General features: G+C 54.4%; 2 protein-coding genes across 10 annotated transcripts in view; one reads left to right on the top strand and one right to left on the bottom strand.

The window, feature by feature from the left end:
• Hdac7 (histone deacetylase 7) overlaps positions 1-3,432 on the top strand; it is a 39,834-nt gene extending 36,402 nt beyond the window's left edge. For all 9 annotated transcript variants that reach the window (XM_031354111.1, XM_031354136.1, XM_031354122.1 and 6 more), the window contains 3 exons: positions 305-389; positions 2,118-2,253; positions 2,438-3,432. In XM_031354111.1, the coding sequence (XP_031209971.1) occupies positions 305-389; positions 2,118-2,253; positions 2,438-2,483 (267 nt within the window). In that variant the 3' untranslated portion in view covers positions 2,484-3,432. The remainder of the gene's footprint in view (positions 1-304; positions 390-2,117; positions 2,254-2,437) is intronic.
• Positions 3,433-3,467: 35 nt separating this feature from the next.
• Positions 3,468-12,010, bottom strand: Slc48a1 (solute carrier family 48 member 1). The gene is made up of 3 exons (XM_031354151.1): positions 11,738-12,010; positions 6,049-6,216; positions 3,468-5,457 (listed from the first exon to the last, which is right to left on the bottom strand). The coding sequence occupies exons 1-3, from the start codon at positions 11,871-11,873 to the stop codon at positions 5,321-5,323; spliced, it is 441 nt and encodes a 146-aa protein (XP_031210011.1). The 5' UTR covers positions 11,874-12,010; the 3' UTR covers positions 3,468-5,320.
• Between the last annotated feature and the right edge of the window lie 2,650 nt (positions 12,011-14,660).

Raw genomic sequence — 14,660 nt, 5'->3', positions numbered from 1 at the left:
TGTGTTTCATCAGTGCAGATGCCCCTGGACCCCAGCTAGCTGTGTTTCATCAGTGCAGATGCCCCTGGGCCCCAGCTAGCAGTGCAGACGAGCCTGGCTCGCGGTGTGGTGGGACAAACAGGGTAGACAACATGGGAAGGGGTAGGCATGGGCCTGTCCTCTTTTGGTAGCGTTTGGTAGGTGGCACAGTGGTAACCTCCCCAGGTCAGGTCTAGGGCCAGTGTCTTCTGACATCACAGAGCAAGCCAACAGCTCATGCCTGTTTGTGCAAGCTGAGTCTGGGGTGCCCGATGTGTTTCTGTAGGTGGATCCCCTTTCAGAAGAAAGCTGGAAACAGAAACCCAACCTCAGTGCCATCCGCTCTCTGGAAGCTGTGGTCAGAGTGCACAGTGAGTGTTTCCCTGGGGCACTGGGCTGGGTTCAAACTTGGGAGAGCCTCGAGGGTCCACCGTCCTGGGGACAAGGGTCTCAGAGATTCCAGTGCCAGCCAGGCCAGATGCACACTGACAGTCTCCAACAGGCTGCCCAGGTACAGTGGTGGGCATACCCCATGGTTGAGTGACTGAGCCCTCCTGCTGGACCCACCATGAATGGAACAGTGACTTCCTGTGGCAAGGACTGGGCTTCTATCTCTGGTTACAGTCTTGGGTCAGGGGACTGATAGCAACACTCAGGCCTTGTTTGCCAAAAAGGCTTGGTTTAACCTCTTCGGTGGCTGGTCCCAGGGACTGGAAAGCTGTATGAAGGGCCTACCTGGCTCTCGGAATATAACTGCTTCAAAGAGCCCACATTTGGAAAACATGTTAAAGAGTCCGCTTCAGCGAGGTGAAAGCTAGTTAAACACTGTTCTGTGTTAATGTGAAGGCCCTGAGTCTCTGCTGAGATTCAGTAGGTTCCTCATAGTCAGGGCTTGGCTGGGGAAGCAGACAGAATGGCAGAGACGGAGCTGACTACGGATGCTCCCGTGGTCCAGGTTCATTGTGTCAGAACAGCAGGATGATGAATGTCTCACGGACCAGAGGTGGCTGTGCAGAGCAGCTGTGGGGGTGCTTGCCCCTTCTCTGTGCCCTGGTTTTCTGTGACCCCCTCCCCCGATCTCCAGTCCTGGGGATTGAACCAGCATCTCACTAGACAGCTACTCACTGCTGGGCTATGCCCCGGCTCCTCAGTTGTTTGTTTGATCCCAGGCCGGGCTGCCTTCCAGTTTGTGAGCCTCCTACCTCAGCTCCTGCCTGCTGGGATTGCAGGCCTCTATTAGCATGCCTGACTCCTCCGGATAGGCTGGGCATTGTGGAGGCCACATGAGGGGGAACCCTATGCTCTAGGAAGCCAAGGCACGGGCATATGAGCAAACTTTGACATAAGCCAAGATGTAGGGACAAGTGACCCTCCTGGTGCTTTGGGGTTCCACATACCTATAGAGTGGCCTCTTATTATTTTAGGGGGGGTGGACTTTTAGACACAGGGTTTCTCTGTATAGCCCTGGCTGTCCTGGAACTCACTCTGTAGACCATGGCCTTGAACTTGGTGATCCAACTCCCTCAGCCTCCCAAGTGCTGGTATTAAACATGTGTGCCACTATACCTTTATTATTATTATTATTATTATTATTATTATTATTATTATTATTATTATTATTATTAATGCATATGGGTATTTGGTCTGCACATATGTCCATACACCATGTGTGCCATACCCCTGTCGGGCAGAAGAGGGCGTCAGATCTCTGGAACCAAAGTTTGATCTGGTTGTGAGCTCCTAAGTACATGCTGAGAATCAAGCCCAGGTCTTCTGGAAGAGCAACCAGCGCTCTTAACTGCTCATCTATCTCTCCAGCCCTCTAGAGTGGAATTGTAGCCAAGGAGGATGGGGAAGGGGCTTAGTTATCTGTGGAGATGGTGTCATAGCCATATTGAATCTGTGTTGTTGCCCGGGGCCGTAAGGAAGGGGTGAGTTGGGAGAGGGTGTTTGCTGAGAGGTGAGGGCAAGCAGAGGGCTGCCCCCCATGCTGATGATGTGGCCACTATTCTCGGGCTCTGGGCCCGAGTCCCCAGCTTTGGTATTTTGAGGATATAACTCAGCTTATCTTCCTCAACTGACCCAGGTTCTTGTCCTAGGGAAATACTGGGGCTGCATGCAGCGCTTGGCTTCCTGTCCAGACTCCTGGTTACCCAGAGCGCTGGGAGCTGATGCAGAAGTGGAAGCCACGACCGCACTGGCATCCCTTTCTGTAGGCATCCTGGCTGAAGACAGGTAATGCCAGGTCCCCAGCCCTAGGCCCATGGCCTTCTAATCTTGAGTCCTCCCATCCTGAGGACCTCAGACCCTCATGCAGATAATCTCTCAGGCCTTTAAAGCAGAACTATGAGGGTAACCCCAGCAAGGCCTGCCCAGAGGCCTGTGGGCCTCCTACATCCCACCCTTGTCCCATTCCCAGGCCCTCGGAGCAGCTGGTGGAAGAGGAAGAACCCATGAATCTCTAGGGTTTCAGAACAGATCACTCTTGAGACGTGGCTCTCTTCACCTCTGTTGTCAGCCCTGATCCTGGGTCTTCAGAGATCCTCTGGGCAGGTAGTCAGGTCCAGAGCACAGCATACCCTGACAGCTATCCCAAGGAACTTGAGAAGACCATGGGGTCTGGGATGGGGACCAGAGAGGACTCTGGGAAGAGGCAGGCTGGGCACTCGGGCCCAACTGGGCTCTTCCAGAACAGATTAGGCCTTCTGGTGTCCAGGCCCCTAGCTGTGGTCTCCATCCCTCAGGACTGCACAGAGGGGGACTGGCTCAAGTGGGCCCATCCATAACCACTATTCCTAACGCGGCCTCAGCCAGGGTGGCCTTTCCCGGGTTCTGATGGGCTGGGAGTGGGAGGAGACAAGGGTCCCCTATTCCTGAGTGCAGGAGTTCTGCTTCCTCAGATGCCTTTCTGGCAGCGCTGGGCCCTGAGAGCTGTTCTGAGCTGCTCTCTCCCTGTGAGTAGTCAGTCCTGCCAGAGGCCACCCTGTGTGGACCATCTCAGTGCCCCGGTGCAGCAGACGGGTGCTCTCTGAGCGCTGTGTCTCCTAACCCAATGGTGCCAATTCTTCATCTCCTTTCAAAAGCACAACACAATCCCAGGGATGCCTGGTCACTGCCCCCAGTATGAGCCTTCTGTTTCTGGGGTCCCCCCGCCCCTCAGCTCTGGTTGCTGTCCCACATAGGATGAGCTTGGCTGAGGGGAACAAGGTGGGAGAATAGACAGATATGGGGGAAGGGAGGCCACCCCAGAAGTCTTCGCAGCTTTTGAGGTCTAGGCCTGGGACCAAGAAAGAGTATTTGTGTGTATGTGTGTGCCCGAGTGCGTGCAAGAGTGTGTGGGTGTGGGTGTGGGTGTAGGTGTATGTGTGTGTCTTTCCTCAACCCCACCATACCTTGTGTATGTGTGCATGTTTTTGTAAAAAAGAAAAAAAGTGAAGAAAAAAAAACCCTTCTGAACAATATATGTTTTATTTGCTTTGAGAACGCCTCCTGGAGGTTGGTGGGACATTGTCAGTGGGGTGGGTGGGCACCCAGCATCCTGTGATGGGCTGGGAAAAGCGACAAGTCTGGGCCTCACTCAGACCCTTATCCTTAACCTAACCTTATTCCTAACCTTCATGCTCACCATCCTAGGCGATGGCCCCAGAGTGAGCCCTACACATCGGACCCTGTGGGATTTGGGAACAAGATCTCAGATTCAGTTTGCTAAGACACCCCAAATGGTCGTGAAGCAGACCTGGGTCTAAGTCCTAGCCAGGAGGTCAGTAGCCTTTGCCCCCCGTATCAGTACGGGCGTCTACCAGCTCTAGAAGTAGACACCGCTTCTTGTCCCCCACTGCTCTAGAGTATCGTGTTTTGAGCATGCACTGTAAAGGACAGGTGAGACAAACCACAGGCCAGGACAAGTGTCCCCAGCGTGAGAGGGAGGTGCTAGCTCTTGCCTTGCTGGTTCTGAATCTGCACATCCTGGTCACCAGGTACCCTCAAGCCCCAAACAGTCTGGCTGGGGTAGAAAAAGAAAAATTCCCTTTCCTAGCTACCTTGGCTTAAGGATGTGAGTCTGTGGGCATCCCAACCCTGGCTGGGACAGGGCTGAGAGAGCAAAGGGCCAGTCAGCCATCTCCCCACATCAAGAGGGACCAGAGATGAGGGGACTGATCAGATAGCTAGAGCCCTCACCTTGCCACTCGTGTCCCCTCTCAAGACCCCTTCACCCCCAAAGAAAAACCTGAGGCTGGTTAAAATGGCTGCTATATTTCTGCTTAAGTGCCCATGACACAGGTAAGGCAGAGAGCTGGGGGCAGGCAGTGCCCAGGTGGAAGAGTAGACGTGCAAAATGGCAACCTACCAGAGAAGAGTACATGTAGCAGCCCCCCACCCTCCCTCCCTCTCCACTTAGGGAAGGCCTTGGGCCCATGTCCACTCTGAAGGGTTCCTTCAGGAGAGAGAGAAGGTGAAAGGTCAGAGTTGGGGTCTGGTGCAGGGAGAAGGGGCTCAGGGTGAGGGTGGTCTTATGCAGTGTGGAGCAAGTGAGGTGTGAGGCTGGAGGCTCAGTACAGATGGGGAGCTCCCACTTGCCCCCAGTAGGTTGCCCCGGATCCCAAAGCTCTTCTAGGTGCAGGGGTATGTCTCCTGTGGTCCTCAAGTCCAGCCTCATCTGAGGAGTGCTGCTCTGGTGTACGCGGTCATGTGTGCATGTGCGACACATGGGAATGGTTGGCTGGCGCTAGCACCCTCATGGGAAACAAATTCTGGGTGGGAAGGTAGGAGGGACGGACGCTGGAATCTGTCCAACTACACTGCTCAGGGAAAGAGCCAATTGTCACTTACCTAAGGACCGATGAATTTGGCTACCCGACCCTTGAAGACAACAGGGTGGGCGGCCTGGGATGGAGATCTGTACTAAAGATTCCTCACTCGCCCAGACCTTTGATGCCTCCACACACAGCTTCAGTGAAGTCACCTGTCCCAGGCCCTGTCACTAGCCATAGTTCCAATCCTGCCCACTGAATTCATTGTCATGGCCCTACTTACAGAGATCCCTCAGAGTGCTAAGAAAATAGATCCATTTGGAAAGGTCTAAGCTGCCCTCTAGCCGGGAATGGGCATATTGGCAGTGCCTCTTTAACAGCTCTATATCTTCCCCCAAAGGGGACCAGACAGATTTCTAGGAAACTGAACTGGCCCATACACTCTGCCATGGTTCTGGCGTCCCCAGGGGTTGGGGCGAGCTCCCTTAATGACTCAGAAGCTGAATCCAGATCCCGAGGGCCCCCAGGCTGTAGTGACCTCGTTCCCTGGGTTAGAAGTCACTGAGGATGCTGATGTCCGCGAAGTCAGCCCGGTAGCGGTGGGCGTAGAGGCTGAGTAGAAAGGCCCACTTGAAGGAAATGAAGCTCCAGACACAGGAGAGGTAGTAGCTGTTTGGGTCTTTGAGACCTGTAGGGAAAAGAGCCAGACGGTAACTTGAGAGATCCGCCCATAGCCAAGACCCTCTGCTTCCCACTCCATACCCTTCCAGCCTCCTGACCTCTGAATCAGTGCTATCAATGAATCCATAGAGGTGGGCGTGTGATGCAGGTTTAGTTAGAGTGACACTGCATGTTTGGTCACAAAGCTGGGGTCATGAAAGGAGGTCAGAGTTGGTCAGCAGGTCGGTACCACCCACTGGGCTTCCGTGGCACACACCCAGGCCACATCCAACCTACATCACACAGGGGACAGCTTCTAATATTTCTTACCACCATCACCACCACCAGGGGGCACTGCCCTCCTGAAGCTAGGCAGAGATGAAAGGACTCCAGTGACTCTGAGTGTTGGAGGTCCCCAACACTTCATAGCAGACTTGAACCCTCCTACCCCCGAGGAGATGGGGACTCTTTCTCGCCATTTGAACAGTAAGGGACCCCGGCAGGGGGTAGGGGGAGGAGGTCAAGGAAGCCATCCAGTCCCTAGAAGAGCCAGGGTATCCTACCGAGTTGCGAGCTAGCCCCAGGCCCTCTCCCTTCTCCTTCCCCGGACGGTCCTCACTCTGGTGCTGGGTGATGGCCAACGCCAGGAAGGTGCAGAAGGCAGAAACGGAGACTGCTGAGAAGAGAGCACCCACGAAGAAGAAGCCGCGCAGCCCTCTGAGCCAGGTCCTCCAGTAATCCTGCATGTACATCACGTGAGTCACCAAGACCCACAGTGCCAGGACACCTGCGGGGACAGACTCAGTCAGCAGCACCCAGGCACCCGCCTGCCACGTCACCTGGCATCTAGGCCAGATCCACCTGCACAATGACACTAGGACTGGCTCTCGTGACCGTGACGTGATATCTGTGAGTTGTGACGTCACCACTTGAATGGGGGGGGGGGGCGTGAGACTCCAGCTGCCTTCCAGAACACCGAGCATTAAAGAGACATGGAAAACAAAACCACGCCGTTCTCTGTCATTTCTGCTTTCGCTACCTCCTCGTTCTTTCTCTTCCTCCACCCCCCCCTTCTTTTGAGAGAAACAAGGTCTTTCTTTGTTTTGTTTTTCTAGGCAGGATTTCTCTGTGTAGACCAGGCTTGCCTCAGAATCGGAGATCCACCTGCCTCTGCCTCCTGAACGCTGGGATCAAATTCAATACCAGCCTGGTCTACAGAGCGAGTTCTAGGACAGCCAGGGCTACACAAAGAAACCCTGTCTCCAAAACCTAAAAACAAACAAACAAACAAACAAACAAAACTAAGTTAAATATTTCTTCTAGATGTCAGTTTTCCTTTCTAATATGCGTATGTCCATGGACAGAATCCCCCTAAACAGGATTTGTTTGGAGTTTCACTCCCAGAACTTTACATATAGACTTCTTGATGCCCATCCAAAGTCATAGAAGTGGCGAAGGCAGCCTTCTGCTCTTCCTCTGCCTGCTCCCCAGGGACCACACCCTCTGGGCCCTGGAGCCCGCAGCTGAGCTCCTGGGCACTAGGGCTCTTCTCAACTCTGCACTAGTCTTGCAAAAAAAAAAAAAAAAAAAAAAAGGAAGTCCAGTCATGAGGCCCCCCCAGGGCCACCCACCACCCAAGTAGCCTACTTGCTTAGGGCGAGGCCTCCTACCATTCTTCCAGTGTGTGGCAAATGGTAGCCTAACATCTCAGACCCTTCTGGGCATGCCCTCTGGGCCTGGTGGCCTAGGATGGCAGCTGGTCTCAGCCCATAACAATAACAATCCAATGCAACCCTCCGTGCCAGGCAGTGCCTGCTGGTGCAGTTCAAAGAACGAAGCAAATGCCAATTGCATTGGCAAGGCCTTGGAGCAGGGCCGTGGGACCAAGCAAAGGAAGGGGGAGGAAAGAGAGCGGGCCGGCTGTAAGCTCTCTCAGTACAGCTGTGGGCTGCAGGCAGGCCCCGCAGGCTCCTGCATCCAGAAGTCGGGGAGCCTTTTCAAATCACACGAGGCATACAGCAGAAGCACTGTGATCTCTCAGAGGGATGACCACCAGTCTGGCTTCGAGGGAGGTGGTAGCAGGGATAGACGGAAGCAAAGGGACCCTCTGATGGCCACCGAGCGTCTTATTTCTTAGGCTGAGACACGAGCACAGACATTTGTGAAATCGTTTCTGCTCTTGACACGCCTAAGATGGTTTAAACCTCTTTTAGGTTAGGTGGCACCGGGTGCGGGTGGCAAGTGACCAGCTTAATTGTAGCAATGGGGCAAAAACAAAACAGGGATAACAGGAACCAGGAAACTGAGGGCCAAAGCACTGTTTTGTCCTTGGTGCTGCCAACTGTAAAAAAGATCGAGCCTGAGGTTCTGCCAGTCTGGAGAAGCAGGGAGTCCTGGCTCCTTCCTGCACAGGCATGAACCCACCAAGCCACCTACCCACGATGCTCTCCCTACCTGCTCGTCCAACACACCCCTATCACCATACTTTCAGTTCTGCCCGAACTGGCCCTCAACCTTCCTCCCTGGAATGGGTTCCTATTACCCCGGAGCTCTGGGTGGAGAAACACAAACACGCCTCCATCTGTCTTGGCAGGAAGCCGCAGCAGGCCAGAGGAAGCCAGAACCCTAATCTCAGCTTTAGCCTCCGTGATCTGGATTTTATTCCAGCGCCCTCCACAGACGTCTCCCCAACCCTCCTCAAGTTTTCACCTACAGGGAGTTAGTTGGTTTCTCTCCTTAGGGGTGCTGAGGATTGAACCCAGTACTCTGCACATGGAGCTCACTTTACCCATAAGCTCCACCCCGAACACTCGGGCTTTTGTCATTGAGCGGTTCATTTTGGGGACAGACTCTTGTCCTCTTTCTTCACACAGGGGGTGCAATAGCTGAGTTCTGAGATCCTTTCCCACTTAAAGATTCTGGAATCCAGCTTAGGAAGGGAAAGGAGGAGATCAGAGGAGCTCCTCCGTGGCTAAGCACTTTCGGGTGGAAAACATTAAACTAGCAAGTGTACAGACCTCCACTAGGAAGTCATCTCAGACCACCAGCGCAATGCAGGGATCCGCCAAACCCTCACCTCCACATATGCCCAGAAGTACTGAAAGTGGGAAGACCAGGAAGAGGGTGGCTCAGGTGGCCCTGAGCCCACTTCCAACCCTGTCCTCAGGTGTCCTCGGGTCTCCTCCAGGGCAACGTGCTCCAGCTGGAGCCCTCATCCCACCCTGGCCCTCCCTGGAGAGATGCGTCCTCCACAAGTGTTGGACAAGGCAGCGCCCCTCCCCAGTCCCTTTCTTGACCCTTGCAGGAAGCAACTATACCTGCCTTCCTCTGTTCCCCTTCCTGAGCCCAAGGGCTCCGAGATGCCTGGTCTATACGACCTGGAGCAGTAAGGACAAGTCCCCCCGCCCCAACCGGCTGCAGGAGCAGGCTAGATCTCATCCCAGCTTCCCTGTACCTTCTCCAAGGCTAGACCAGCCTAGGTGCTGGGTTCACAGGTCTGGTTAGGGAAAGCGCTTGCAGCTGCTAGGCTGGATGAGAAGCGAGGAGGCAGCCATGGGAGGCAGCCATGGGAGGCAGCCATGGGAGGCAACCATGGGAGGCAGCCATAGGAGGCAGCCATGGGAGCCCATAGAGTAAATACAAGCATTTGCCATTTGAGTCTGAGGACCCCCCCCCCCAGGCCTGTTGCTCTGCCCAGAGGACAGAAGACCCAGGATGCCAGAGTGCCTCTCCATCAAGGTTCAGTCGTGAAGAACATGGAGCAGTTTGGATGTAAGGGACAAGTAATGTCCATGGTTTTCTAGACACAGAGCAGAAGTGTTACCTAGGGCTGCCAGTGCAGAGCCAGGTGGGTGGGGGTGGGGGTCCGATGAGGCCTCTCCAGTGTACCCACACTTTTTTAGGTCCCTGCCTTTTTTGTTGTTGTTGTTTTGTTTTTTGCAAAGTCACTTCCTCCCAGACTCCTGCCAGGATAAGAGTGGGTCCCCACCCCAACATGCTCATACATACCCCGTTCCAGAGGCCCAGAAGCTAGCATGCCCAACAGCCACAGTTGACCAACATGGGCAAAACCCCATGAGGATGGGCCCTGTGACTCAGCAATTTCTGGGCTGCAAAATGCTGAGTCAGAAGTGGAGTGCTTGCAAGTCAGAAAACCTGCTGACATTCCACCCCAAAAGAGGAAGGAAGGTGACTGCCCGTGGACCCCCCCCCCTTTCACAACCCATGCTGGGTCAGGAAAGAGTGCCCACCAGCCCCCTCCACAAAGCAATGTTGGCTCCTCACAACGAACGACCTTGGGTTGCCAATATCCAGACAACCTGGGAGAGGTGTGTCCCTGTCCCAGCTAACTGCACCCACGTGCCTGCTAGCCTACCTCAGGTCAGGCGAGGGCATCAAGGGACGAACATGCAGAGAATGGGCCAGAGGGGGGCCCTGTGGCTGCCCGGAGTGAGGCTGGAACCCTTCCTCTGCTCTTTGTTGTCCTTATGAGACAGGGTTTGTCCGTGTAGCCCTGGCTGTCCACCTGCCTCAGCCTCCCTCGGGTAGCATCCCCTCCTGACAATAAGCAGCCAGACACGTAGCCTGGGACACTGGACCTCAGCAGTGCACGCCCAGAGGGGAGTCAGTGGCATCTCCTCTGGCCAGCGGGCACTGCCATGCCTCACCCGGCTCCCTCCACGGGCCTGACTCTGAACCCAGTCAGCTGCTCCCAGCCAAGCCTTCCCTCCCTCCAGCATCCAGAGAGCTTATCTCAAGCCTCAGCATCCAGCCCTGGGCCATGGCAAGTGCCTTCCAAACCCAGAAGCAGCAGAGCCAATAGGAAGTGTGGGGGAGGTCAGTAGAGGGGAAAGGTTCTATGCACACACAGGTTGGGAGTGTTGGCTATCCCTGAGCGGCAGGAGTCCACAGGTGGTCCCCCCACCCCCATACAGGCTTGAGAACTCCCAGCCAGAGCATCAAACCCAAGCTTCATGATGACCCAGTCCCTTGCTCGGCAAGCCTTGCACGCCCTCTGATAAGGCAGAGAGACTCCACCTCCCGGCTCCCTCGCCAGCTCAGGACCGTACTCGAATTCAGACTGAATTTGTTCTGTTGTTGTTTTGGTTTTCTGAGACAGGATTTCTCTGTGTAGCCTTGGCTGTCCCGGAACCCTCTCTGTAAACTAGTCCACCCTTGAACTCAGAGAACCTTGAACTCTGCCGCCTCTGCCTCCCGAGTGCTGGGATTAAAGGCCTGCACCAGCGCTGCCCAGCATGAATTAATTATTTTGAGTTATTCCATTTTTAGATCTTTGGCCAAGGATTTCAGTCATGGGATAAGATTGTTGTATCTTAAAACGTTTTCCTTACACATACTTTCGCCATACATATTACTTCATGTGACTGTGGTAGTGTCGGGTTAGTTTTCTCAGTAGAGCTTTTAATGCCTTTAGTATGCTAACCTGAGTCCTTTTGAGTTCTAGGGATGAAAGTCAGGTCCGCCAGGCTTTCAAGGCTGAGCCATCTTGGGGCCTGATTGTGTAGCTGCTGCAACCCTGGACAAATGATTTAGTTACCCTAAGCCTCGATCAATTTTTCTAACTGTAAAATGGGCACAATAATGCTACATCAGAGGACTACTATAGGGATTAGATAAAATAAGGGGGGTAGCTTGTTTAGCACAGCAAAAAGTATTAAATAATGCTAATAAGTGCAAATAATATAGTTGGCCTTCACAGAGAGGTTAAACGGTGTGATCAAAATTACATATTAGAGAGCACGGCTGGGCCTTCGCCACCTCCTCGTCCCTCAGGGATTAGCAGATTCCCACAGGCTCCGACCAGAGCAGATAGACACAAGTGTAAGAGACATGTCCAGTAACACGGCGTCCACAACACAATCCTGGTCTTGGCTGAGGGTCCCTGGGGCTGGAAGCGGGCTGGCTGATGGCTTTCCCCACGAACCCCACTTATCACAAGAGATGCGGTAATCCCGCACAGTGTGCGTGTTGCGGGAGCGAGGGTGGCCAGGGGATGGGCGCGCAGAGGACGCTCTAGTGGCCACCGGGTGGAGGGTAGATTCACAGGGTGCGGGGACGCGACAGCCCCGGAGCCGCAGGGCTGTGCGAACCCCAGGGACGGGCTGTGGACACCCTAGGTCGCGCCACGTTCAGAAGGCACCAGGTCCCAGAGGCCCGGGCACTGCCCAGGAACCCGGACCTGCGCCGTCTCCAGTCTCTCCGGAGTAAACAACGCTCCCGCCCCCGGGCAGCGCCACCCCAGCCGCCGCGCGCAGCCGCCCCGATCGCCCCGCGCCCTCCGGGGATACCTGCGAGACCCCCCATCGCCGCAGTCCCCGGCTGTCGGTAGACCACCGTCCAGACGAAGAAGATGGAGAAGCCGGCCACCGAGCCGAAGCCGGAGTAGGCGGCGCGGAGGCCGAGCTGCCGCCGGGACGGGGCCATGGGGCAGCGGAGGAGCAGCGCCGCCGAGTCACAGGTGCAGGGCCCGAGCTGGAGCCCCAGCCCCAGCCCCAGCCCCAGCCCGAGCCCGAGCCCGAGCCGCTGCCGCCCGGCGCTCCGCCCCCAGCCCGCCCCCGGTGCCGCCGGCACAGCGCCCTCCCCGGCCGGAGGCCGCTCCCGACACCGCGGCTTTGCTAAGGCCGGCGACCCCTGGTGGAAGGGCAGGGTGCTGGGCTCATCCCCAGACCGCCACCTATCTAGCTAGCCGGTCCTTGGCTGGCCTGGAAGTATGGCTTTACCTGAGCCAACTGCAATGATCACTTAAAAATAGTATTTTATATATGTGGGTCTACCGTTGCTGTCTTCAGACGCACCAGGAGAGGGCATCAGATCCCATTACAGGTGGTTGTGAGCCACCATGTGGTTGCTGGGGATTGAACTCAGGACCTCTGGAAGAGCAGTCAGTGCTCTTAATCGCTGAGCCATCTCTCCAGCCTCCAATTTTAAAATACTTTTGAATTTTTTGAGATGCGTCTCTCCACGTCACCTTGGCTGTCTTGGAATTCTCTATGTAGACCAGGCTGGCTTGGAACTCATAGCGACCTACCTGCCTCTGCCCCCTGAGTTCTGGGATTAAATTTTGAATGGGAAGCTCAAACACCTTAAAATGACCTAAGGCTATAGAAGCTAGCCAGGTGTGGTGGTGCATGCCTTTAAACTGGTAGAGGTAGAGGCAGAGGGAAGCAGATCTCTTTGAGTTTGAGGGAAGCCAGAGCTAGACCCAGTCACAAACCAAAACAAACAAGGAAAAAACATAAACTGGGCTTGATGGCCCATACCTGGCAATTGGGAAGCGGCCGGGGCAGGGAGACAGCCGACTTGGGGAGTAAGTTTGACCCCCTGAAATCCCCTGAAAGTAAATAAGTAAAAGAAAAATTGAAAATCTAAAATAATACAACATACAATTAACATATACATCCTTTCTACCAGCCGGGTGGTGGTGGTGTACACCTTTAATCCCAGCACCCACTAGGCAGAAGCAGGTGGATCTTGGTGAGTTGGAGGCCAGCCTGGTCTACAGAGGGCAGCCAGGGCTACACAGAGAACCCGTCTCAAAAGACCAAAATAAAGGAAAAACAAATCTTTCTACCCATATTCCCAACCAGTGGGTTCCCTCCACAAAAGTTATACAACCGCACAAGATTGCTCCACACATTGCCACCTTTTTTAGTTTGTTAAATTAAAAAGTGATCATTGTAGCTGGCTTGGTCCAGGCCCACCAAGGACCCGCTAGGTAAGTGGGGGTCTGGGAACGAGCCCAGGACCCTGCTCTTCCACCAGGGGTCGTCAGCCGTGTTGAGAGCGGCGTCCTGCCTGGCTGGAAGCACTAACCTTCAACACTGTCTCCTCACTGCCGGTCTCCCTTTCCTTCCCATAGCTCTTATGCCCCGGCCTCTGCAGTGCATCCACAGCAGAACCGCACTGTGCCTCCACCAGCTCAGCTTCGTAAGCACGGACCGCTGACAGGGAAGGTCAAAGCAAACACGGGGGTCTGCACTCCAGGACCCAGGGTCCTCTGGCGGGGCCATCCAGCGCACCCTTAGACCCCACAGTGTGAGTAAGGCGCGTCCTTTCACTACGGCAACAAGTACCACAAATCTAATGATCTGAAGCAACACAAATGCATTATAGTCCGTAGGTCAAGGGTCCAAACAGAAATGTCACTGCGCTGAAAGCAAGAGGACTCCCGGCTGCCTCCCCAGGGAAGCTGTAGGGAACAGCTGCTCACAGGCTACTCCCTCTTCCAGACTGACGGAGACTCCTCCCCCCTCCCTTTTTCTTCCACAAGGACCATAGTAACCCAGGATAATCCTCCTCATCACGCAGCCAAACTCATCAAGTAAGGCACTTGCAGCTTGTAGGGACTCGGATGTAGAGACCTTGATTCTGTCTGGTTCACCCTTCTAAAAGACCAACTCCATGAGCAGCAGTGGTCCCAGTTTCGGGGACACCAACACCCAGCCGAGTGTCAGTCATCCAAACCCCCCCCCCCCCGTAGCACACATCTGTTGAACAGCTGACTGTGAATGACTGAAGCGAGCGTCAAATACCCATGAAGGGGATTTAGACACAAGCAGTCTAAGGAGGAATGCTCAATTAATTGCCAAGCACGTGACGTAAATCACATTTATCTTACTTCAAAAATAATCTGGGGGTTGGGGGGCATCTTTAAAAATATCCAAATTATTTCCAGTGCCACTTTCGCTTTTTTCAGATTTCAGTGTTTGCTGTGATTGGTCGGTTTGGATTGTTTAGAATCCTGAGATAAGGTCTCGCCGTGTAGCTGAGGCTGGCTTCTAAGATCCTCCAGCCTGGTGGGCTGGAGCCCCTCCAGCTCAGGGGTTCCAGAGGTCATGAGTTCAATTCCTAGCAACCAAGTGGGATCTGATGCCCTCTTCTGGTGTGTCAATGTCAGTGTGCTCATATACTTGATTAATCAATTAATTAATTAATCAAAAATCCTCCAGCCCGGCCTTTAGAGCACTAGAATTACAGTGTGGTCCACTGCACCTGGCTTGGAGTGTGTTTTTAAAATGAGGGGTGATTTTTGATGTACAAATTCATTTCAACCATCTTCTGGGTGGGACGAAGTGAGAGTCACCCAGAGGAACACAGCCTTGGGGTCCAGAGCCCTGCCATAGACAGCCTTGGGGCTGGCCAGGATGGACAATACCCTAGGAATTAGTGGCGGTACAGAAGACAGCCCTGGGGAGTGGGGCATGCACAGTG

Source organism: Mastomys coucha, unplaced genomic scaffold (genome assembly GCF_008632895.1).
Source record: "Mastomys coucha isolate ucsf_1 unplaced genomic scaffold, UCSF_Mcou_1 pScaffold11, whole genome shotgun sequence".
NCBI classification, from domain to species: Eukaryota; Metazoa; Chordata; class Mammalia; order Rodentia; family Muridae; genus Mastomys; species Mastomys coucha.
This window is presented reverse-complemented; position numbering and strand designations above follow the sequence as displayed.